At 41.5% G+C, this 24833-nt stretch overlaps 1 protein-coding gene across 2 annotated transcripts in view; it reads left to right on the top strand.

The window, feature by feature from the left end:
• NTMT2 (N-terminal Xaa-Pro-Lys N-methyltransferase 2) overlaps window positions 1–23661 on the top strand; it is a 133144-nt gene extending 109483 nt beyond the window's left edge. The window contains exons 4-5 of one of the 2 annotated variants that reach the window (XR_012678522.1): window positions 3294–3482; window positions 16389–16476. Coding sequence is in view for 1 of the 2 variants with exons in the window: in XM_075182738.1 (XP_075038839.1) it covers window positions 16389–16645 (257 nt within the window). In the remaining variant the exon portion in view is untranslated. Of the gene's footprint in view, window positions 1–3293; window positions 3483–16388 lie in introns of both variants that reach the window. The other variant, XM_075182738.1, reaches the window with a different exon arrangement.
• Window positions 23662–24833: the final 1172 nt, after the last annotated feature.

Raw genomic sequence — 24833 nt, 5'->3', positions numbered from 1 at the left:
ACCAAAGACAACAGCGTCAATACCGTAAGGCCTTGACTGAGGTGGTACAACAGATGGCAGCAGTGGCTAAAAATGTGTCCTCCAGTTTTGTGACTAACTCCAGTTTCATACCAGCTAGTAATTTTCTTAAAACAATGACTTTGGCCAGCGACGTGGAGGCATATCTGACCACCTTTGCAAGAACCACTGAGGGTGAGAGTTGGCCTAAATAACAGTGGACCAGCCTGTTGGCACCTTTTCTTGCAAAGCCTGCTTCGAATTAAGCACTGCAGATGCTAAGGACTACAAAAATCTAAAACGTTAAATCCTGACTCGCCTGGGAGTTACGCTGTCTGTTCGAGCGCAACAAGTGCACCACTGGGTTTACTCCATGGACAAGCCTCCTCACTCACAAATGCACAGCCTTATCCACCTGACCAAGAAATGGTCCGCGGATGGGTGAAAGAGTTGTCATGGACCTTTATTTCAGGTCTCTGCTCATGGATTTGCACAAGTGGGTGAGCAATAGTGACCCTAAGAAAGCTGACATGTTGGTGGAGATGGTGGAGAGGTATCTGGTTGAAAGAGTTGTCATGGACCGTTATTTGAAGTCTCTGCCCATGGTTTTGCCCTGGTGGGTGGGGACCCTCAGACAGCTGACAAGTTGGTGGAGATAGTGGAGAGGTATCTGGTGGCAGGGAAACTACTGGCTGTACCGCAGCAGTCCTTAGATTCATGACAGTGCACTTCAGTAACATCTGGTGAGATTTTTCTGTGGGGAAAGAGTGCTGGGCAGTTAAGAGAATATAAAAATTGAGAGACTGTTTGCCACTGGGCCTGGAAACTGGCCAGGGACACCAAGAAGGTCCATGCCACACAAAAGACTTCACAATAATGTGCTTAAATGTCATAGGTGTGGTATCCTAGGACATGTTATTGCTAAATTTTCAGTTATTCAAGAGCCCATGCAATGTGATGCTGTCTTTGAATATCACAGACCATCTTTCTTTACCAGGTTATCCTGTGGGGCGTAGCTTGACAGTCATACTGGCTGGACGGAGTCTCTTATAGCCTGAGAGAACAATATCTTCTGACATCGGTGCCTTTTTGCCCTCTCCACGGCTCCCATCTCAGTTTTCACTGGGGCCCTTCCTCCCCTCACTTTTTGGAGTGAGTTCTGCTGTTGTAGCTTACATGCAACGCTAGATGGGGATCTGGGCCTAACTGTGTGTGGACCCAGGGTCTGGTGAGCTTCGTGCTCAGATCCTCACAACCACCCCTCACTTGCCCCACCTCCCGGCTCCTACCAACAGCCGACTGCCGGTGCCTACTACACAGTGTCTGGAATATGCTCGTACTTTGGCTGCTTGAACCAGCTGCAGTCCTGCAGTCCCTAGACTTGATCCGGCTAGCACCATTGCCATCTTGTGGCCACCTAGGTCACTGATTGTGTTTTACTATACTGCTGCTACTGAGACATCTAGACAGTGAACTATCTTTTGGACTTTACACTACAAGCTCTAACCTCTGTCTACAGGCTGCCATACCTGCAATGATGATAATGTGATCTTGCTCTTCTTGCCCTGACATGGACGGACCTTTCTCATATGTACCTTGATCAGTGTGTGATCTCCTACCTTTGCTCCCTGCCAACCCTCACCTTTCTTTTGCTTGCTCAGCCTCATCACGCTGCCTGTCTGATTTTGTTATTTATCTCCAACATGTCTAACAAACCAAAGAAGGTAACTTCAGGGGCCTCAGCTACCTTTTTTGGTTGAAAACCCAGGGTTTCCCCTCCTCATTCAGCCTGCAAAGAGATGTTGACATCCTCGCTGTCTCCGGAAGTGGAGCTGGACCCTCAGATCCAAGCAGTGATGACCAACCTCCTTGAAGGTGTCAAGCTGGCGTATCAACAGGAACTCTCTAAAGCGTTTGCCGAATTTAAAACTGAACTGAATTCACTTGGTAACAAGACAGATGCTTTAGAATCCAAAACAGATGATCTCTGTCCCTCCCAGACCGTGCTTGACATGAAACTCTCCCGCCTTCACGATGAGATTGAGCTTTAAAATAGAAACAAGAAGATTCAGAAAATTGCTCTCGTCATAATAAAATTTGTATAAGAAATGTTGCCGAAGACGTCCTGCCAACGGAACTGCAGGCTTTCCTCAAAAGCCTTTTCCTCCACATTCTTCCGGATCTCTTCAATGCGGACTGTCTTATGGGCCGAGCTCACAGGGCCCCGAGATCTAAACCCGCTAGTGGACAATCTCCAAGAGACATAATCGTTCGCTTGCACTACTTTCGCACTAAGGACCACATCCTTACAGCTACTAGACACCAATCTGCTCTTTCCTTTCGAGACATGGACATTCAGTTGTTTCAGGACCTTGCACCCTCTATGATTCAGAAATAGAGAGACCTACAACCTGTTACTAGGATACTCCGACAGCTGGGGTTTTCCATTCCAACTTCAGTTTTTTTCTGCCAACAGCTCTCACGTTATTAAAATTCTGAACCAAGGACAAGATCTACTTGCCAAGCTGGATATCCTTCCTGTGTAATTGGCTTTACAGTCCCCACCCCCAAAGACCCAACGACCAGTGCCTCAACAACCTGAATGGTCTCGCGTTTCTTGACACCGGGTTGATTTGCTGTGCTTGTTGTTCATTTGTATTGGTTCAGCAGGTGAATTCCTTCAAAGAGGGGGTACCCTGAGGGGGCATTACTTCTCTGTCTACAATTGCTACAATTTATTTTTTTTGCTTTACAAAATTAACATGTTGTTTGATTTTTTTCTAATGTTTTACTTAATATGACATGTTACCATGTTGACATTCTCTACTCACTCACAACCCTTACCCTTCAGTGAGAATGTTCACGGATACATTTCTCACACCCATCCACCCTTCTACTCCCCCTCCTTTCACCTCACACCTTTTACCCCTCTCCCCCCCCCCTTTTTTTCCCTATCATACCCGATTCCTCTCTCCCATCATTCAACTGTTTAATGTGTTACATTCTCTTTTTTCTCAAAGACAGTCTTGTGGATCTCCCGGTCCTGGCTAATTTCCTCCTCAAGCTCAGGTCCACCCCCCACACACCCTTTGATATTGTATGCTGTTTTATTCAGAGTTTTCTCGCTATGTCTTTGAACCCTCTCTGGGTTCCTTTCACTCAGGGTTCTTGCCCAGTTGCGCTTACTCTTCCTTTTCCTTTCCCCTCTCTTTCTTGTGTTTTTTTCCCCTCATATTATCTTGTATCTTTACTCTTTGTCTCTGGGATAAACTAACTCTTTACACCTTCTTCCACAGCCTCTGGCTCTGCTTTCGAGATCTGACTCCCTGCCAGTGCCATGCCTCTGAAAATCTTCTCCGTTAATGTCAACTGCCTCAACACCCCAAGTAAGCGCACCGTGCTATTGAAGGCCTGTAGGAGAGAGAGAGACAACGTTGTGTTCCTACAAGAAACCCATTTCACCGGAGCCCACTCCCAACTTCAAGGTAAACAGTTTTCCCAGACCTTCTTTGCCTCTACGGACTGAAAGAAATGGGGTGTAGCTATCCTGATCTATAGCAAAATCTCATTTTTGCACTCCAACAAGTATGCAGATCCGGATGGTCGCTTTATAAATTTAGAGGGCTCCTTCCGCTCTGCTCCAGTCAACCTGGTCTTGGATTATGCCCCGAACCAGAAGCAAAAATCCTTTTTTACAAAACTCCTTAGACACATTGAGTGGGTAGCATGGGGAAATGTGATCATTGGTGGGGACTTTAATGTAGTCCTTGATCCTGCTTTGGAAAAGTCCTCTTCCCCCTTCTCCTAGCGGAGAGCTTCCCCCCCAGAATCCATCTCACTTGTCGGCCCCTCACCAATTGTACTCGCGCATAGTCATGCTACATGTTTCCCATTCTCTTACTCCTCACGTGACCCAAGCTGGTATAACTCCCCTTTCGTGGACTGATCACTCAGGGGTGTTTCTCCTCCTTGATCTCTATAAACACCCACCATAGCGCCTTGCCGACTTCCTGCTGCTTAACCAATCCACTGTTCTAGATGTTAAATCATCTATCTCTAACTATTTTCTGGAGAACTCTACCCCTGATATATCCCTAGGTGTTCTCTGGGAGGCCCAAGGGCCACTATTCAGGCTCAGCTGATCAGTCTGACTGCATCCTCCAAGCATAAGACAGCAGCGGAGATATCATCGCTCGAGCGCCAAATCTCAGCGTTCCTTGTCCTCCATCAGTCCCACCAAGACTCAGCCTTACTCCCTCAGATTAACTCTTTGAAGGGCCAGCTCAAGACCCTTCTTTCCCATAGAGCAGTTATCACTATGCAGAAGCTTCATCAACGTTATTACAATAAAGCCGATAAATCCGACTCAGTACTTACTAGAAAATTTCGCAAAAAGTTGGTCCTTAACCACATTAACAAAATACAAGAATCCCCTGTGGGAAACATCACCTATGACCCTTTAACAATAGTCCTTGAGTTTCGGGAATTCTATTCCTCCCTCTATAACCTCCCCACTTCCTCCCCTCATGAGGATCTCCCAGTTTCCACTTTAGAGGATTATCTTAGCACCATTCCCCTCCCTAAAATTACCCCAATGCAGTTGACTGCCCTGAACTCGGAAATCACATTGGCTGAGGTCCTGGCAGCCATTAAGGCTTTGAAGGTTTCGTCTGCTCCGGGCCCAGCTAGTTTCACCCCCCAATATTACAAAACGTTTGCCAGGGACCTTGGCCCGCATTTGAGAAAATATTTCACTGAGGTGTTGGAGGGGGCTTCCTTTGACTTAGCAACCACTAGAGCTAATTTTATTGTCATTCTGAAGCCGGGGAAAGACCATTATTTCTGCCCTAGCTATAGGCCTATTTCGTTACTCAATGTTGATCTGAAGTTGTACGCTAAAATCCTGGCCTCCAGATTGAATCATCTCCTCCCTTCCCTCATTCATCCTGACCAGGTTGGCTTTATTCCAGGACGTCAAGAGTGTCATGATCTCAGCGAATAGTCTGAACTCAGCTCCTTTTTTATCTCGAACGGCACACGTCAGTGCTGCCCCCTCTCCCCACTAATTTTTGCTCATGATTGAACGCTTGGCTACCAGAATCCGCGCTAATCAGGAGATCGCCGGTATCCCCGTGGGCCCCACGACTCACAAAATTGCGCTATACGCTGATGATGTTCTGATGTCTATTGCTCATTCAACTGCTTCCTTGCCCCTCCTCCTGGCTGAGTTAGACCTTTATCTATATTTTTCCGGCTACAAGGTCAACTCAGACAAGACTGAGGTAGTAGATTTCTATGTTCCCACATCGGACAAGTCCCTACTTGAATGTTCTTTTCCATTCCCGCTGGCGCCTACGAAAGCCTGTACTGTATTACCTTTGCAGAGCCAGAAAATTAATATGTGTGTAATTTTTATGGAGCGCAACCAGATAGAGGCATTGACTCGGAAGTATAATTACCCTTGTGAAAGAAGGGTTTGTAAACTCCTCAAAATTCCAGCGAACAACTGTTGATGTAACTTGTATTCATGGTGACACCCAGCATTATGTCACTATTGAGGTGAATATTAAGACCTCTTGTGGTTTGTCTGTTGTTTAAGGTTGGGTCGGTCCCTTTCTTGGTGCATGATGCTATAATAGAGATTTTCCCCATTTTTGGAAATTATGGTGTGACAGGATAGACCGCCTATGCCACCCTGTCTGTTGTTGCTGGGAATCGGCTGGGCTTACTTTGCCACTGTTCCAATTCTTTATTCCAATTGTACCCTTGCTGTAGTAGGAGGGGCTTACAATGCTGCCCCACTGGACTCCTTAATGGCATCCAGAACTGTGTTCCAACTGGGTAACTGTCGCTGCTAGTGTACCCCCTTGCTGGAGCACCTAAGCTGGTATCCCTGACCTCGTCCTATAGATCAGGGTTGTTGTGAATGGATTTCCTGCTGGCCTATCACACTGGCCAGAGCTGCTGAATAGTGGGCAGAGTGGTGGTACTAGGAGCTGGGTTCAAACAGCAGAACTGCCGGAAATGGATTAGAGTTGGGAAGAAGTTGTCAAGCAGGTCTTGAAGCAAGTGATGTTTATTTAGCTCAAGTGTCCCGACAAGGGCAGTTCACACTGGTTGATCAGAAATTCAGATGGAACAATAATGATACATTTCAGTACAAGCCATTGCAGTTTTATACAGTTTTGGACACAGCCTAGCAGAGGGTAAGCCAGCTCTCTGAACTCTTTGCTGGCCCCAAGAAGTCTGATTTATTTTTAGTATCAGGATGCAATATATACCCCAAAACATGGATTTAAATGCAATTTATACCTAACAAAATGTACACTTATTTGTGATATCCTACATCACGTGTTGTTTACAATGTTCAGACAGGTTCTAACACATGGGACAAAAGGTCACTCAGGAACACCAGTAACGATCATCTGTGGTGCATTTAGACTAAAAGGAACATGTTGGTTACTCACATGAATAGACTTAATTAGCCTTAATGAAGACTTCTTCGAAGCTACACAACAGACTTTCTCAAGAAATGCTTATTGCATCAGAAATCAAAACCACAGAAATGAATGCATTTCCTATACAAAGTGCCACACGATATAGTAAAATCAGTACATTGCAATGATATAAATAACCGCATAAAGAGGTGCCAGAACATTGTGCTTTCTGTCCCAAGTGCCAACATCAGGCTTCCAGACCCAATTTATGGAGCCCGATTGTGCATCATGATTACTATATAGGTCCCGTTTGACAGGGGAGCCATGGATCTTGTTAGACCCTTGTGACAGCATGGACCACCTATGCCACCCTGCCTGTTGGTACTGGGAACCGGCTGGGCTTACTTTGCCACCGTTCCCTTTCGTTATCCCAAATGCGTCCTCTTGCTACAGTGGGAGGGGCTTACAAATGCTGCCACCACTGGACTCCTTAACGGCATCCAGTACCGGCTTTCTTCTGGGTAACTGACTCTGCAAGTGTACCCTGTTACTGGTGTACCTGGGCTGGTACTCCTGACCTGTTACTATGGATCGGGGTTGCTGTGGATGGATCCTCCCTGGCCTATCCCACTGACCAGAGCTGCAGGGTAGCAGGCAGAGCGGTGGTACTGGAAAAACTGGGTCCAAATCTCAGAAACAGCCGGGAACGGATTCGATTTTGGGTCTAATCTGTAGGTCACAGGATTTTCAGCATGGAAGAAATTTTCAAGCAGGTCATTGAAGCAAGTGATGTTTATTTGCAGTCACACTGATTGAGGTACCAGTGCTAAGGTCAGATGAAATCAGAAGAACAACTTTTAGTACAAAACAGTGCTGTTTTTATACACATTTGAGTGCAGTATCCCTGGATAAGCCAGCCCCCTTGAGGTCGGAGTTATTTTTAGAATCAGGATGCAATTGGTTTATCCAAACATGGATTTACATGCAGTTCAAAGCTAACAATATTTACACTTATCTGTGATATCTTATAACTTGCTGTGATTTCCGGGATCACATGCTGTTTACAATGTTCAGAAAGGTTTGAACACTCTGGAAAAATGCCACACAGTAATGACCCCCTGCTGGGCCTTTGGCCAGAGCAGGTAATTGACACTTCATCACAAAATTTAGTTAGCATTTCCTGCTATCAGACTCCCTACGCACATATGCCAAATTGGAGATTTACTCTAGAAACCTTACAAACCCAAACAATGACACTTCCATAGAAAACACATTCCAATGTAACACGATAAGTGCATTTCAAATTATACATTGGTGCCTGCACCTCTGATACAAATACATTTCTACAATCAATTATTTCCACATGATCCAGCCACAAATAAGTTATTTATCAGTGATCCAGTCACAACCCTTATTAAAATATATTCAGGGGCATCAGTATATCCTAGTGATAATGGATTATGATACACGATAACCCAAGGCAATCTTTTTGCATAATATCTCAAACAAGACGATAGCTAGAGAGCTGGTGCATGTCTTTAGCAGAGTGGGAATACCTAAAGAAATGCTGACTGACCTAGGTACCCCCTTTATGTCTAGATTCATGAAGGAAATGTGCAAGTTGGTTAAGGTCAGTCACTTCAGGACATCCGTTTACCATCCCCAGACAGATTGGCAGAAATGGTCAACAAAACCTTATAAAAACATGCTAAAAAAGGTTGTAGAGAAAGATAAGAAAAACTGGGATTATTTATTGCCATATTTATTACTGGCCATTAGAGAAGTTCCGAAGTCCTTGTGAAGATACCGGGTTTTCTGGCCCAATTCTACCCACTTCATGCTTGCTGGCCACCCAGGGGTGCTTACTATTCTAGGTAAGCTTACCCTAGTACATTCTAAGGTTTTTATAGTCACTCAATGCAGTTAGAAAATAAAACAATACATTTATTGTATTAAAAACAATCACTAGAATATTATATACACACAGTAAATAAATGCCAGACAGGTTCACCACATTATCTGTCCCTTACACCACTAACTTATGGAGTTACATTCACCTGGCTGCCCTGACTTGATGACCCACGGATCTGTCAATGTATTTCACTGGTATAGAATGGCAACTCAACACTAGATCTTGCACCTTCCAGGAATCAAATCACTGAATGAACATCACCTCCCTGGGTAAACCCATGGGTCTCTCCTTCTTAAACATTAATGAGTGCTGGACTAGGGGGTTGGAGGGGAAGTGGAGATTAGCTGTTATTCCACTGTGGCTCCCCTGCGGTATTCCAGACAGAATGTCTCAGGCAGTCCTGTGGAGGAAAAAGGGTACTAATTGGCCTTCCCGACTTCCAAATATCAGGTAACAGTTAACCCCTCCTGAAATTAACTCCTTATACTACTTTATGATGTCACAGGGTCCCCAGCTGTTCAATGCTTCCTGTAGAGAAAGGAGGGGGGAGAATGAATGCAGATCCAGACCCTCACCTGTATCCTGGACACCACCTGATCCTTATCCATAACCTAACTGGCTTCAATTTGATAACAATGCATAACAGCATCACTGAATTAACAACAAATACGGTTTTACAGTGGGCAACATGGAACGAAGAAGTCTCTTATCTAGGCAGTTCTACAATGTCCACTTATCCACATGTAATTAGACACTGCAGTTGTACTCTGTTGAGCTAGGGAACAAAAACAATGGCTATAAAAGGTATATGCTATAATCCACATTTTGTGAGAAATGAGGAACAGGCTGGTTAAGGTGTTATCAAACTCGTTTTGTCACAGTCCTCTACAGGGTTCTCTCCATTTGATTTGCTGTATGAGAGAAACCTCAGAAGGTACCACTCCTTATAAAAGCTTTATTGAAGACGTGTCTCAGATGCAGGACAGGATTGCTGCCGTGGTGCCCATAGTCAAGTAGTACATGGAACAGGCCCAACAAGCTCAACAGAGGGTGTTTAATCGGAATGCCTGGCTAAGTATGTCTGCCGTGGGAGACAGAGTTCTTATTTTGGTACCCAAAGTATAAAGCAAGTTTTCAGCTAAATGGCAGTGTCCCTTTGAGATCATGGGGAGAGTGAATAGCCATTCAGCTACTCGGCTGAACGGCCATAATAAACCATGACATTATCACAGAACCAGGGGTCAAGGTCAACCGAAAACCATATAGAATACCTGAAACCCAGCGAAAGGTTATTTCCAGTGAGGTTAAAAAAATGTTAGAACTCTGCGTTATAGTGAAAGTGAGTGGTCCAACCCCATACTTCTAATCCCAAAACCAGATGGAAGCCTATTATTTCCGTAAATTGAATGCAGTGTTCATGTTTGATGCATACCCCATGCCCTGTGTAATTGAGCTGATAGAAAGGCTAGGAACAGCCAGATATCTCACCACACTGGATCTGACAAATGGTTATTGGCAAGTAACATTAAGTGACAACCTGAAAGAAAAAACAGTCTTCTTTGTTCCAGAAGGGCTCTAACAATATACAGTTATAAGATTTGGGTTAAATGGGCCCCCTGCTACCTTCCAGTGTGCAATGGATAAGATTCCACAGACATTATTCAGCTGCCCATCTGGATCTGGTTTCACGGTCCAGACTGGGAGTCTCAGTTAGAGTTCAAGCAGCGTGGGACTCAATCAGAAAGACAGGGCTAACAGCCAAACCAAAGAAATGTTGCTTAGCGATGGAAGAGGGTAAGTACCTAGGGTTCCTAGGGTTCACCATAGATAGAGGTTTGGTTATTGCCCAATTGAATAAAATTAAGGGTATCCAAAACTGCCCTGTCTGGTAAATGAAAAATAGGTAAGAGCCTTTTTGGGGATCATAGTGTATTACCAGCAGTTCATTCGTAATTTTGCCACCACAGCAGTTCTATTGTCAGACCTTACCAAAATAAATCAGTATAAAATAATGAAGTGGAACTCTAAGGCAAAAAAAGCTTTTCTTGCATTAAAGGTGGCATTATGTATGTAGCCTGTGTTAATAACGCAAGTTTTTTCAAAAGAAATTGTCATACAGACGGGTGCCTCAGATCTAGGGGTATGTGCTGCATTGTCCCAAAACAGGGATGGAGAGGAGCACCTTATAATTTATTTGAGTAGAAAACTCAATAATTATGAAAAGAGGTATGCCATTGGGGAAAAGAAAATGTTGTGTTAAGTGGGCATTAGACACTCTAAGATATTACCTCCTGGGTAGACAGTTTAAACTGGTGACAGATCATGTCCCATTAAAATGGATGTGTGCAAATAAAAGCCAGAATGTCCAGGTTACAGGATGGTTTTTAGCATTGCAGTAGTCAATGCAGATGTGTTGTCTCTGATCTTCTGTTTAGGGGCTACAAGTGTTCTGCTCACTGGGTCGAAACAGTGGAGGGGGATGTGTGACAAAAACACTGGAATGGTGTTTTTGAGCAGGTATGTTTGTCCCAGGTTTCTGACCTATATGTTTTAAAAAAACAATGAAAATGTTTGTCTGTTTTTAAATGGCTTGCTAAGGGCTTTTGACCTTTGGTTAGAGCTGGTAAAGCATTTCATGGGTTATGGATGAGAGTGAGGATGGGCTCCATCCATTAGGCCCCATTTCAGGTCTTTTGGGCCTCCAGGATGAGGATAGACTGGTTGTCACTTGCACCCGGGTAAGGGTGTTTAACAGCAGTCAAGCTAGACTCCTAAAGAGGGTCTCTTTAGGAGAAAGCCTGGTTGTGAGTAAACTATATGTGTTGGAACTTCTAATGTTTATATTTGTTTGACAGTCAGGAGCAACTTATATTTGCCGGGGGCCAGTTGTACCCAAAAGCTTGGACGTGTGTAATTTCTGGGCTGCTGTACACTACCATCTACCCCAGGAGACATAGATAATGACCACTTTCTGCTAGAATTGGTCCCGGTACTGCTCTTACACATACTAGAATGCCCATTGCAAAAGCGAGTGCTCAACATGGTCAAGTATCTTTTGTAACTCCCCATGTACAATCTTCTTGCTCTGAGTGTAGGTATGTCAAATCCAAAACAGCCACATCAGTGCATGAAAAGAAGACTGAGGCTAAAAAACTAATTGGGCATTCACAAAATCTTGAGGAGAGTCTAAGGGGGTACACGAGTGCTGTATGCAAGTCTGACACATCAAATTTTGACACTGTAATTATAGAGTAGCCTCCTTTCCATCAGCTGGCCCTTTCCATCTTTCTGTCAGCCACAAGGGCTGCCCGAAACTGTAGTTGTGGGTGCGGCCAGATGGCGCATGCTTGCGGCAGAGCACAGCTCCAGATAATAAAGAAAAAAGAAAGAAAACATGGAATGTAAGTGTTAAAATAGAGTAATATTTTAAAATAAAAAACTTTACTGGGTATATATTAAAATGATCCCTAAATGGCCAATAAGCCACCAGTAGCGAAATATTTATAAACAACAATGAACAGTGACAAAAGTGCAAGGTTGGTGTTTAAAATTGGCAGCTGCTGCTGCCCCGTCTCGCTGTGTTAAATATATTTGGTAGTGAATCAATAATCACAAAAATAATAAATTATTATGAGATCCTGATTTATTCCATGTTTTCTTTCTTTTTCCTTTATTATTATCTGTGAGCTATACATGGTTGGGGAGCACTACCCTAGTAACTGTTGGAATGTTATAATTCAATTATATATTATATACATCATGCAGGGTGAGTGATTGCCTGGTGCGGTGGGTTTTTTCTTGTCAGAGCACTACTGCTCCAGTAATATGAAAGTGATACCTGGAGTAGCAACTTATCACAAATGCATCAGGTTATAGAAGATTACTTGAGCTCATGTGTTCACACTACTAAATTAGCTCCAGTAATATGAAAGTGATACCTGGAGTAACAACTTATCACAAATGCATCAGTTATAGAAGATTACTTGAGCTCATGTGTTCACACTACTAAATTGCATTGTGATTCCTTTACAGAGTCCATTTTAACTTTACATTCTGAAACTTTTAAACCCAGATGAGACAAGATGTGATGAGATGGGGCTTCAGTTACCACCCCCCATCTTTCACTATGTTCAAAAGACTTAGGGCTAGATTTACTAAACTGCGGGTTTGAAAAAGTGGAGATGTTGCCTATAGCAACCAATCAGATTCTAGCTGTCATTTATTTAGTGCATTCTACAAAATATACCCCTTAATCTTATTGCTAAGGACTCAGATGAGCCCTATCAGTATTATCACTTTCATATTTAAGCAATGGCTGGAAATATATGGACTATAATGTCAAGTTCTTAAATGTAGACAGATGGGCTGCTTATGTTTCAGCTGGAATATAAGATGTCTAAAAGACTCTTTTCTGGCAACCACCCTTCCAATCATAAGGACAGGAAGTTTGAAGCAACTCAAATGCCTCCCATGTCAAAAGAACATGAAAGAGGAAACAGAGTGAGCTCCACTTTATCAACTAGGATTAAGTCCTCTGTTAATTAGTTTAAGCAACTGTTGTTTCACTCTGTACTTCCGTGCTCCTTCTCAGCAGCATAGATTATAACATTGGCCCACTTATTTCCAATCCATGGTCAACTCTTAGCCAGTCATTGTAACAGTAGCCTTAAATTCCACCTTGCAGGGTGGAATTTTACCTTGTGGGAATTTGAACATGTTTAAAAGAGCCTGCTCAGGAAGTTATGTGTGCTTTGGGATTCAACTGAGCTTGGTTTTTCGAGGGGTCTTCTACCAGCTCCATTATGATTATATCCTGTGACCCGGTGTGAACCTGTACTCTGATCCCAGAGAAAACTCTATTCCATCAGGAGCTGCTCAAGAGCCTATCCCCATGCAGGAGCAGGGTGAATGGAATTCAGGCATCAACCACGCAGGTGGAGAGCTTGTGTTTAAGCGACCAGTAAAATTAGGGTCGAGAGACACAATTTTCACTTACACTGGGAGAGATGTATCTACAGTGTGGCCGGGAGCGGCATACTTACATCTGAAATAAAGACAGCTTATTTACAGCCGAGCTGGGACAAGTGTATTTGTAGCCTGACTGGGAGAAGCATGCAGCTTGACTGTAAGAAGTACATTGCATTGTGACGTGGAAAAACATATTTACTGCTTAGCCAGGGGAAGTGTGCATATAGCTCATACTTGCCAAATCTCCCGGAATGTCTGGGAGACTCCCGCATTTTGCAAGAGTCTCCCGGACTCCCGGGCAATCTCCCGAATTCTGCCCACTTCCCAGTGAAGTGGGCAGAATTAGATCCCAAACGCCGCGATTCCCGGTGAATCGCGGCATTTGGCCCCGGACGCGATTTTGGTCGTCACGCCCCCCTCCACTGGCTGGCTCCTGGAAGAGAGCTGAAGAAAGTCGGCAGGTATGATATAGCTTAGTTGGGCGGGGGGGTCTATTTACAGCCTGTTTGTAAGGAGGAGTGTACTTACAGCTTTTGCATGAGAAGCATACTTACAGTTTGGCCAGGAGGCAATTAGTTTTAGATTGATTGGAACTCTGCATCCTCTATTGAAGTGACAGAAACTAAAGCTTGTGTGGACTCAGAATAGGCTCAGCGAGCTGGTGTACCACTGTTAGCTTAGGAACAGCATTAGCACCACTTTTGAAGTCTACAACTTGTCAAATTGGAATTACAACTTGGCTGGACACTTGTCTATGGACTATACAGCAGATTGCGTGTTGTGTTGTGTTGTGTTGTGGAGTAGTGTCGACGTCAGATAATTGGATATGGTCATCGCAAATTAATATCTTGCAATTCGATTGTCAATGTCTGAAATTATGCGACTAGTACGCTACGGTGTGGAGGAGCGTAAAAACCGCAACATGTGCTGAAAACTTATACACGCATTTACACGAACATATACATGTAATTAGCTCACTTTAAAATTAGTTGCAACACATAGTTATTTGTACTGAAATGTAGCAGAGTTTATGGTGAAATATTATAATGTTATATACATGTTAGTGAGATCTAAGGTTCAGGTCACAGGAAACACATATTGTTTGGTATCATTCTAATTCCCTATTTATCCGCAGACGTCCGGTTCAGTTTTTAATAATGCACATATATAGTACTAGAATATATACTGAGTTAGATATCTTTCTGAACTAACTAGTATATTTTGTGGAGAAATACAGTGTGCTTTTGCTTTATGACTATTCACAGCAGTACCCAAAAAACAATTAGATTTATTTCTTTAAAAATGTTAAGTTTTGTAGTGAAAGTAATCTTGTCTAGGGCAATGACATCTGTATTAGGTAAGAAAAAAAGGTTGTTTGCGCGTGAGGGTTTTTTCTGGGCACTTTCGAATGTAGAACATTGCAACGGCTGCAAAAAAAAAAGTCACCTGCCATGCCACCAACTGAAATAAATTCATTTGATAAATTAAACAACAAAATATATTTAGTGTAAGGTGCAAGAGATAAAAATGTTGCAGCACTATGCACACACTAAATTTTAGTTTGATAGCATGCATTATGGAGAATAAAGAGGCACTAACAATCATATGTCATTAGATGGACAGAGGCATTAGTAGATATTTAGACAAGTAGATACCCAATTGTAAAGAGCCACGTAATTTGCTATTACTATATAAAGACATGTTGGAAATGATAGACAAAAGGGCCCTGTACTCATACTAAAATCTTCAAGGACTAATACTATACACTTCTCGATGGCTAGAGCATTCATTGGTAGCCAAGACCGGAGCTTTCAAATACCTTGTTTTACTTTTATGCACCAAGTAAGGTAGATCTGTGCCGTAATGCTGCCTTTCTGAATCAAACAAGGAAACTCTGATATATTTTTCAGTTACCATGTCTAGTTTGAATGTAAAATGTCATTCTCGATTCCTTTTGGCTAAGCTCAAGTGTAATATTTGACTGAGTATGGTTTGTTTGGGATGCCCTGAATGAGCGGGTCTCCATAGTCTGATGCCCGGAAGGCCGGTGATATTTGGAGCCTGAAGTGACTGTACCCCTGGGGACCAGGATCTGCTGGTGACCTGATAATGCAGTGATGATGGGACTGGAATCCTTACCTTGCACAACTCCAGGTTGGGGATTTCTCAAGATTTGTGATAGAGGCGGTCCTGAAGACCCATGTATTTAAATATAGAATGATAAAGATAAAATATATTTATCTCCTATAAATAACCTTGTTTTTGCATGTGAGTGCAAAGGTAGGCACCGTCATGTGCCAATACCCAACAAGTAACACCCCCAATCTGTCCACTTCCTACCATCAGACGATATAAACCATGCGCTTACCTATAAAATTAGGTGTATTTGCCCTTAACTTAGCTCATGACATTTCACAATCCTATTTTCATTGTGCTTTTGCAAATTTTCGAAAATGAGCCTTATTGTCACAAAAATCACTTATGTGGCAATTTGAAGGGAGGGTATCTCAGGGAAAACAGACTTCCATGTAGGGGAGGATTCCTAATGGGACAATTTCCACTTTGAACAGAGTTCTTCTTTAAAATATATACCTGCAGCACCTGTTCTCTCAGCTGCTCCATTGCACGATGTTTAAATGGTGCTATATGCTTTCTAGCATACAATGCTCCTTTATTTCTGGTGTACTTAACTGTATGGGGGCAATAGTGACAGACATGAAACTGAGATAATGATGTTATTTTTAGGGACTTGACCTCCAAGAGTCATTTTATACAGGCATCCTTCATAAATACATATGCAGTTGTCGAAGTGGAAATTTAATAGTGAGAGTATGGAAATTTAGAAGTATGTAAAAAATATATGGGAATGTAAGTGAATGGAATTTGATAGTTTTACAATGAAGACAGTAGTAGAAGTGGCTGTATGGCATACCACCATATACACCCCCACTGTGAATACTGGATATATATATGTTAATGATATAAGATACTGTGTTATAAATATGCAGCTATTACTGCTTTCCTCACTACAATAGTGTATATTTGCAATAAAATATTTTTTTATATTTCCTAAGGTCACCTGACTGACAAAGATCTCCTGGTATTTCTTCTTCGCTGCAAAAATGCTTTGAAAGACAATGGAGTCATTATACTGAAAGATAACGTAGCTAGGCAAGGCTGTGTACTAGACCCCAATGACAGCAGTATAATTAGAGACATTCACATATTGAGAAACATCATTCAGAAGACTGGGATGTCAATCCTTGCAGAAGAAAGACAAAAAGGTTTTCCCGATCTCTGTGTTCCAATATGGATGATTGCAATACAGTAATGATTTTGCATCTTAATTCTTAATGTAGCTTTCTCTAAAAGCCATGCATTTAACTGCTTGGAGGTGGATGCAGAACATATTTTATCAGCATGTTGCCTTGTAGCACTAGCAAAACTATGATCAGCTCGCATTTGATAGTTTTCAAAGAACTAGTAAGAGCAAACTTTGTGGGATATGTGCAAGTCTTTTAATGTTGTGTGATCCAAAAGGATAATAAGAAAAGAATGTCGGGAAAATGTACAGTCATGGCCAAAAGTTTTGAGAATGACACAAATATTATTTTTCACAAAGTCTGTTGCCTCAGTTTTTATGATGGCAATTTGCATATACTCCAGAATGATCAGATGAATTGCAATTAATTTCAAAGTCCCTCTTTGCCATGACAATTTATCCCCAAAACAACATTACCACTGTATTTCAGCCCTGCCACAAAAGGATCAGCTGACATCAGGTCATTGATTCTCTCGTTAACACAGGTGAGAGTGTTGACAAGGACAAGACTGGAGATCGCCCTGTCATGCTAATTGAGTTAGAATAGCAGACTGGAAGCTTTAAAAGGAGGGTGGTGCTTGAAATCATTGTTCTTTCTCTGTTAACCATGTAAGGAAATATGTGCAGTCATCATTGCTTTGCACAAAAAGGGCTTCACAGGCTGCTAGTAAGATTGCACCTAAGTCAACCATTTATCAGATCATCAAGAACTTCAAGGAGAGAGGTTCAATAGTTGTGAAGAAGACTTCAGGGCACCCAAGAATGTCCACCAAATGCCAGGACAGTCTCCTAAAGTTGATTCAGCTGTGGGATTGGGGCACCACCAGTGCAGAGCTTGCTCAGGAATGGCAGCAGCCAGGTGTGAAGCATCTGTACGCACAGTGAGGCGAAGACTTTTGGAGGATGGCCTGGTGTCAAGAAGGCCAGCAAAGACGCCACTTATCTCCAGGAAAAACATCAAGGACAGACTGATATTCTGCAAAAGGTACAGGTATTGGACTGCTGAGGACTGGGGTAAAGTCATTTTCTCTAATTAATCCCCTTTCAGATCGTTTGAGGCATCTGGAAAAACGCTTGTCTGGAAAAGGAAAGGTGAGCCCTACCATCAGTCCTGTGTTATGCCAACAGTAAAGCATCCTGAGACCATTAATGTGTGGGGTTGCTTCTCAGCCAAGGGAGTAGGCTCGCTCACAATTTTGCCTAAGAACACAGCCATGAATAAAGAATGGTACCAAAACATCCTCCAAGAGCAACTTCTCCCAACCATTCAAGAACAGTTTGGTGACGGACAATGCCTTTTCCAGCATGATGGAGCACCTTACCATAAGGCAAAAGTGATAACTAAGTGGCTCTGGGATCAAAACATGAATAAAAGACCTTAATCCCATTGAGAACTTTTGGTCAATCCCTAAGAGGCCGGTGGACAAACAAAACCCACAAATTCTGACAAACTCCAAGCATTGATTAGGCAAGAATGGGCGGCCATCAGTCAGGATGTGGCCCAGAAGTTGAAAGACAGCATGCTAAGACAAATTGCAGAGGTCTTCAAAAAGAAGGGTCAACACTGCAAATATTGACTCTGCATAAACTTAACCTGTCAAAAAAAGCCTTTGTCACTTATGAAATGCTTGTAATTTTACTTCAGTATACCGTAGCAAAATGTGATAAAAAGGTCTAAAAACTAGAGATGGGCGGGCTTGGTACCACGAGATCTGAATTCATCCGAATTTAGCCTATCCGAGTACCGAGCCGAGCACGCTCGGTACTTTCCCGCCCATTCGGATTCAAAATCGAGGCAAAACGTCATCGTGACGTATTCATATTTCTGAGCTTGGTTCTCGCAAGATTTGAAAAGCATAAATACCAGCCTCCCCAGCAATCCATCACCATGTGACAGAGGGAGAAAGCAGGGTTAGGTCACACTGGCTATATCAGCGCAGGGACAGAGCAGTAATTGGACACATTATTGTTTGTATGCAATACCATTGTAATCTTAATACCAGTTGTTACAGCAGTAAGATGAGGATAGAGGAGGGTTTTTTTTTGTGCAGTTGGAACTCCAAGTGCTTTTGGGGTGTTCCCCATTATTTTGCTTTAATTTTTCTGGCTGTCAAAAGTCCTATTTGTCAGCAGTCTAAAAAAATAATATTTAGCACTCCAAGTGCTTTTGTGGTGTCCCCCATTTTTTTTGCATTAATATTTCTGGCTGTCAAAAGTCCTGTTTGTCAGCAGTCTAAAAAAAATAATATTTAGCACTCCCAAGTGCTTTTGGGGTGTCCCACATTCTTTTGCATTAATTTTTCTGGCTGTCAAAAGTCCTGTTTCTCAGCAGTCTAAAAACATAATATTTAGCACTCCAAGTGCTTTTGGGGTGTCCCCCATTTTTTTGCATTAATATTTCTAGCTGTCAAAAGTCCTGTTTGTCAGCAGTCTAAAAAAATAATATTTAGCACTCCCAAGTGCTTTTGGGGTGTCCCCCATTCTTTTGCATTAATTTTTCTGGCTGTCAAAACTAAAGTCCTATTTGGCAGCAGTGTAAAAAAAATATATTTAGCACTCCCAAGTGCTTTTGGGGTGTCTCCCATTCTTTTGCATTAATATTTCTGGCTGTCAAAAGTCCTGTTTGTCAGCAGTCTAAAAAAATTATATTTAGCACTTCAAGTGCTTTTGGGGTGCCCCCCATTCTTTTGCATTAATTTTTCTGGCTGTCAAAAGTCCTGTTTCTCAGCAGTCTAAAAACATAATATTTAGCACTCCAAGTGCTTTTGGGGTGTCCCCCATTCTTTTGCATTAATTTTTCTGGCTGTCAAAAGTCCTGTTTGTCAGCAGTCTAAAAAAATAATATTTAGCACTCCAAGTGCTTTTGGGGTGTCCCCCATTCTTTTGCATTAATTTTTCTGGCTGTCAAAAGTCATATTTGTCAGCAGTATCTAAAACAATTTGTAGCACTACAAGTGCTTTGGGTTCATAATGGATTCAAAGCAGTCCACATATGAGCAGAATCAGCAACCAGGTTCTATCACCAGTCCTGATGGTAGTGTTCCCAGTACGTCATCTGGGAAAGGCGATGTCAAACTACACAGTCTTTTGAAATCAGTCAAAAAAACACACACCAATTTTTTTTTTACCGTGTTGAAGCGAAAAAGAAGTGTAACTGAGGAAAAGTTAAGTGCCGATAAAAAAAAAAAATTGCCATCATGCCATTCTACACACGCAGTGGCAAAAAGAGAATGAGGCCTTCACCTTTGTCTATTAGTGGCAGATCCAAAAATGTTACCGAGCCTACAAGTGGTGCACAACTATTGTTACGCGTCAAAGCCGAGCTGCAAGATAACAGTAAGGCATTAGAGGATAATGTTTGCTCTGAATCACAAATGACACCAATCCCTGTGGAGAGTCCATCCAACAGTGGGATGTCTAATCGTGAGCATTCTGTTAGTGTAGCCATAAAGTGGGACCCTTTCAGCAGTTCTACTGATGTGTGCCTGAATAGCCCGACTGTAGCCGGTGATACACAAATTGAAGATGCCACTTTGGAAATAGAAGAGGATAAGGGGGAGATTTGTGTAGGGGACGAGGGCACTAATGATGATGTTGATGATTATGATGCAGACAGATACCAAATTGCCTTTCTCAATTTCTATTTATATTCTAGACTCTATAACGGCTGAATAGTTTTCTATTTTACTCCTAGTGGAGAGGGGGTCTGATGCAGACAGATACCAAACTACCTTGGTCCATTTATTTTTACTTTCTAATTCTACAGTCTATGCAGGCTGCTTTTTTTCTATTCAACCACAAGTGGAGGGCAGGGGGGGGCATAGATAGCCACCAAACTACCTTGGTCCATTTATTTTTACTTTCTAATTCTACAGTCTATGCAGGCTGCGTTTTTTTCTATTCAACTACAAGTGGAGGGTGTAATATACACCCAAAGACGATGGCTACATTGCCAATAATCAAAGATGCAGGGGGAAGACAACCTGGTTTGTCTGTATAATTTGCAGGCAAGTGTTAGAATTAAGGATGGCCTAACAGGGATTAAACTGTTTTTTTTTTTATAATTTATTAGCTTTAGAATTACCTCACTTATCCAAGAAACTGGTGGAGCACTAAATTAGGTTATTTTAGACCAAAAAAATGGTCTTTTTTCAAAAATAACAAAACAAAACCAAACAAAACCAAAACCAAGGGGTTAGTGAGCATCTCTACTAAAAACACTGAAGCAGCAAACTTTGTGAAAACCAATACTTGTGTCATTCTCAAAACTTTTGGCCATGACTGTACTAGAAAACTACAATTATATGCAATAATCCAAAGAAATTTCAATGAAACCCACTTGAAATTAAACTCTTGCACAAATCCCATTATGCTATATTGCTTGCATTTGGGGAGGGCTGGCAAATTTTAGCCTGAGGGGCAAGACTCAACACAGCAGCCTATTAGGAACATTTTATAGGAAAATAAATACAGGTGACCCAGCCTAAGGTAGCCCACTAAGAGACATGCCCGGGAGGTAGATGCCCCTCTGCCCCCCTGCCCAGCCTGTCCTGGCTTGCATGGTGAATGAACCACAAACTGAGACTGACGTAGGGATCATTGATCTTTATTGTAAATGCTGTGCGCATGCAAAACTTTGGATGATGTACCATGGGCTAAAAAAATAGTGCAAGCTACATTCATGGTCCATCATCTATTTTCTAACTTGCTAATGTTCATGCACACTACGTGCAACTCAACAGGGCAAAATTTAAAAAAAAAAGCTGGGGGTAAATGTGTCAAACTGAGAGTTTCTGGCGGGTTTGAAAAGTGGAGATGTTGCCTATAGCAACCAATCAGATTCTAGTTATCAATTATTTAGTGTATTCTACAAAGCTAGAAAATTCATTGGTTGCTATAGGCAACATCTCCTGTTTTCAAACCCACCAGAAACTCTCAGCTTGATACATTTACCTCCTGTAGTGTTTGCAAACATTTTATTTTTTTTTGCATTTTTTTCTCCATTTCATCGATAACTTTAGAGATATAAAATTCACAAAATAAAGAAAAATAAAGTTTCTCAAATTTCAACAGATGTATGCTGTTTGTCTTATTAAAAGGAATACAAATATTTTTTTTAATAGTTTGTTATATATGCTGCAGTCACCTGAGACTGAAACAGAATGATTCAACTCATAAATTAAGGAATCTTTAACTTTGTCAAGTCAATTATTTTATTGTTCATTTAAATGCTCGGAATGGAAAGTTTTTTGCCTACCTGGGGGTAAATGTATCAATATACGGGTTCTTCAACACCCGCATGTTCGGCCTCTTCCGCGATTAAATTTCAAGCGGCACTGCATTGTAAAGGGAAGTTAACCCTTTACAAAGCAGCGCCGCTTGAAATTTAATCGCGGAAGAGGCTGAACACGCGGGTGTTGAAGAACCCGTATATTGATACATTTACCCCTGGTTTCTTCCTTTGCATGACCTCACTTTATCCATTCCTTATCCATTCTTTTAAGAAGCCACATTTGTGTGAATTCAGAAATCCAGCATAATTTTGTAGATGTAAATCACTCCATTTGCTGGTAGTAAATTATCCAGATTGTGAGGTACAGATTGTAGTATGGATAGTTAATACTATTGTGTTATTATTACTCAGAATCACGGCTGTTTGATAATTGTTTCAACATTGTTCTTCTTCTCCAGTACACCAGACCAAGATGCAGAATTTTGGCAGCAAATTAAATTGTAGGTGCTTCTTTGGGATCACATAGATGACATGTTTCACTTCATTTTGTAATTTGTGTAGAATCATTAATACTCGGGGCCTGATTCATTAAGGAACATAAATGTCAATTTGTGCCGTATATTGCATTAAATCACACTGCGCATGCCTAGAAACTAACTATGCACCAGTGAGCGCAAGAACATCCAATTAATCTTCGAACACAAAGGACTTTTTCGTCAGCCTATGATTTCCTGGGCGGAATGGGTATGGGAATGGTTGTATGCCACATAGTCAATGTAATGTACAGTAAGGGTGTTCCAACTCAAGTGTACACCGCAAGCTTTGGGCATCTCTCAGGTACATGTTTTTCATTCATCTTACTTGCACCAGCTACAGATCAGGTGTAAGTGCCAAGTGATAGTGATGACTGTCGCATATACATGACTCCTAGAACAGGTGACTATAGCTAAAAGAAAAATTTTGTGTGTTCTGCTGGAACATTTTTTATTCCACATAGGTAATGTACATATCCTGCTGTGTCCTGTATCTCAATACGACAAGTGCCTAGACCTGTATTCAACAAGAGGTGTTTCATCAGATATGCCAGATTTTTTTTCGTTTTGCATGCCTTAATGAATCAGGCCCATAGTCTCCTCCTCCATCTCTCAGTATATTTTTTTTTATTCATCCATTAAAGCTCTGTAATAATGTACTTCTTGTTATTGAGTATTGAGTACATCATATGTTAAAAATGTCAAAATAGAGTAAAGTTTTCACTGATCTTAAGTAAATGTTACATTGGATAAATTAATGTTATTCATTAACACTAAACACATATATTGTGAAAATATTTGTAGCGAGCCTTATGGGGAATACTTTTAAACGTACTCTAGTTATAATGTAAAATGTATTTTTTCTAACTCTTATTTCACCTGAATCAATCTGCCAATGTAAAAAAGTGAAAACTTTTTTTTAATCAATATATTTTTAAATGAGAATGTGTTCAACTAAAGTGTTTTACACCCTGTATTTTAAGTTTTAATAATGTAAAATAGTCCATTTTACAGACATGTTAAATTCTTTATTTCATTGCAACAGTTCACCTAGCCTAAAGGAGCTGGGGAGACATGAATTTTGTTTGGGAGGAAAGAAATGTTAGGTATAAAAAAATGTTTTTGCTGAAATTATCCTTTGATTTTGTTTAATGCTTTTGTTACTTTAAGATTGTATTTACTTATTAGTTCTATACAAAACAATTTGCTACGGCTTATTACGTTTAAAACTGAATAAAATGCATTGTTTTACTGCTTCATTATTGATCCTCACATCTTTTGTAAAGAGGGCTTACACTGTTTTATTCCAAACACATAATTATAAATGTATATGAAATGTCGATATATAAATGGTCAATAAAGCTGTTGCCAAAAATTGTGTTAAGGGAATTTGCTAACAATATTGGAATATATATATTTTAACATTTAAATTGATGTAATCCATTATTAGCAGGCAATGCGCTATCTTACAAAATGCAGCAAACACCAAAAAGTGTTACGGTAATCCTCCTGGCTGAATCCATCGAAACTTATGAATTCAGTACAGTAAGGAAGTGCACAGGTAAGGGTAGCACACAGCCGGGAAAGATGCAGCCTAGTTAGGCTTTGCTTCATTTCCAGATATGCCTCTTAGAAGGTGTGCCTTTTGCCCAAACCTAAGGACTGGTGTAAATGCTAAGCATGTATAGTTAGTGTTATAAATGCAACCCCCTGTTATTGTGTGTTGTGTGGGGTGCAAAGGTTACACAGTGCACCTCCTTCTCAAGCCCTGGATAGCTGATGGGCCTGGGTGTAAATGACTATGGGGTCCCTGCACATGCAGATATTTTACTACAAAGTCTGTTTGTAAGTAGTGGGGCACAGGTGATGTCACTTTTGTGGTGCAATGCAATAAAAGTCATAATAATTTGTGCGCCAGACCATCTCTATCACAAACTGAACTCTTTATTCCACAATAGTTGTCTACTCTCCTGGAATATCCGGGAGACTTCCGAATTTCTGGAAGTTCTCCCAGACTCCCGGGAGAGCAGGACAACTTCCCAGATCAAGGCCGTTTATAAATTAAATGGGGACGGGGTTTAGTGATGCGACTCACACATCATTGTGGCCCCCGCCCCCTGTTGGTATAAAAAATGGTGATGACAGGTTAGGGGGTGAAGCTTGTTACACAATTCTCTGAGCCCAGCCGAAACACACGCCCACCTGCCCCCCAGACCTCCTGAAAACCGAATTGCCAAAGGTGGCAAGTATGATTTACACTCCTCTTCCTCCAGCACGATAATCATAATGGTTGCAGTAATACAGAAATATATACAGCTCCTTACTCTCTCCAGCACAGTTCTTTATGAGCAGTATGAATTTGGTTGAAAGTGTATCTCCTTACTCCTCCTTCACAGTTCTTAATGTTATTTAAAAGATAGTTCCTATGTCT

Source organism: Mixophyes fleayi, chromosome 8 (assembly GCF_038048845.1).
Source record: "Mixophyes fleayi isolate aMixFle1 chromosome 8, aMixFle1.hap1, whole genome shotgun sequence".
NCBI lineage: Eukaryota > Metazoa > Chordata > Amphibia > Anura > Limnodynastidae > Mixophyes > Mixophyes fleayi.
This window is presented reverse-complemented; position numbering and strand designations above follow the sequence as displayed.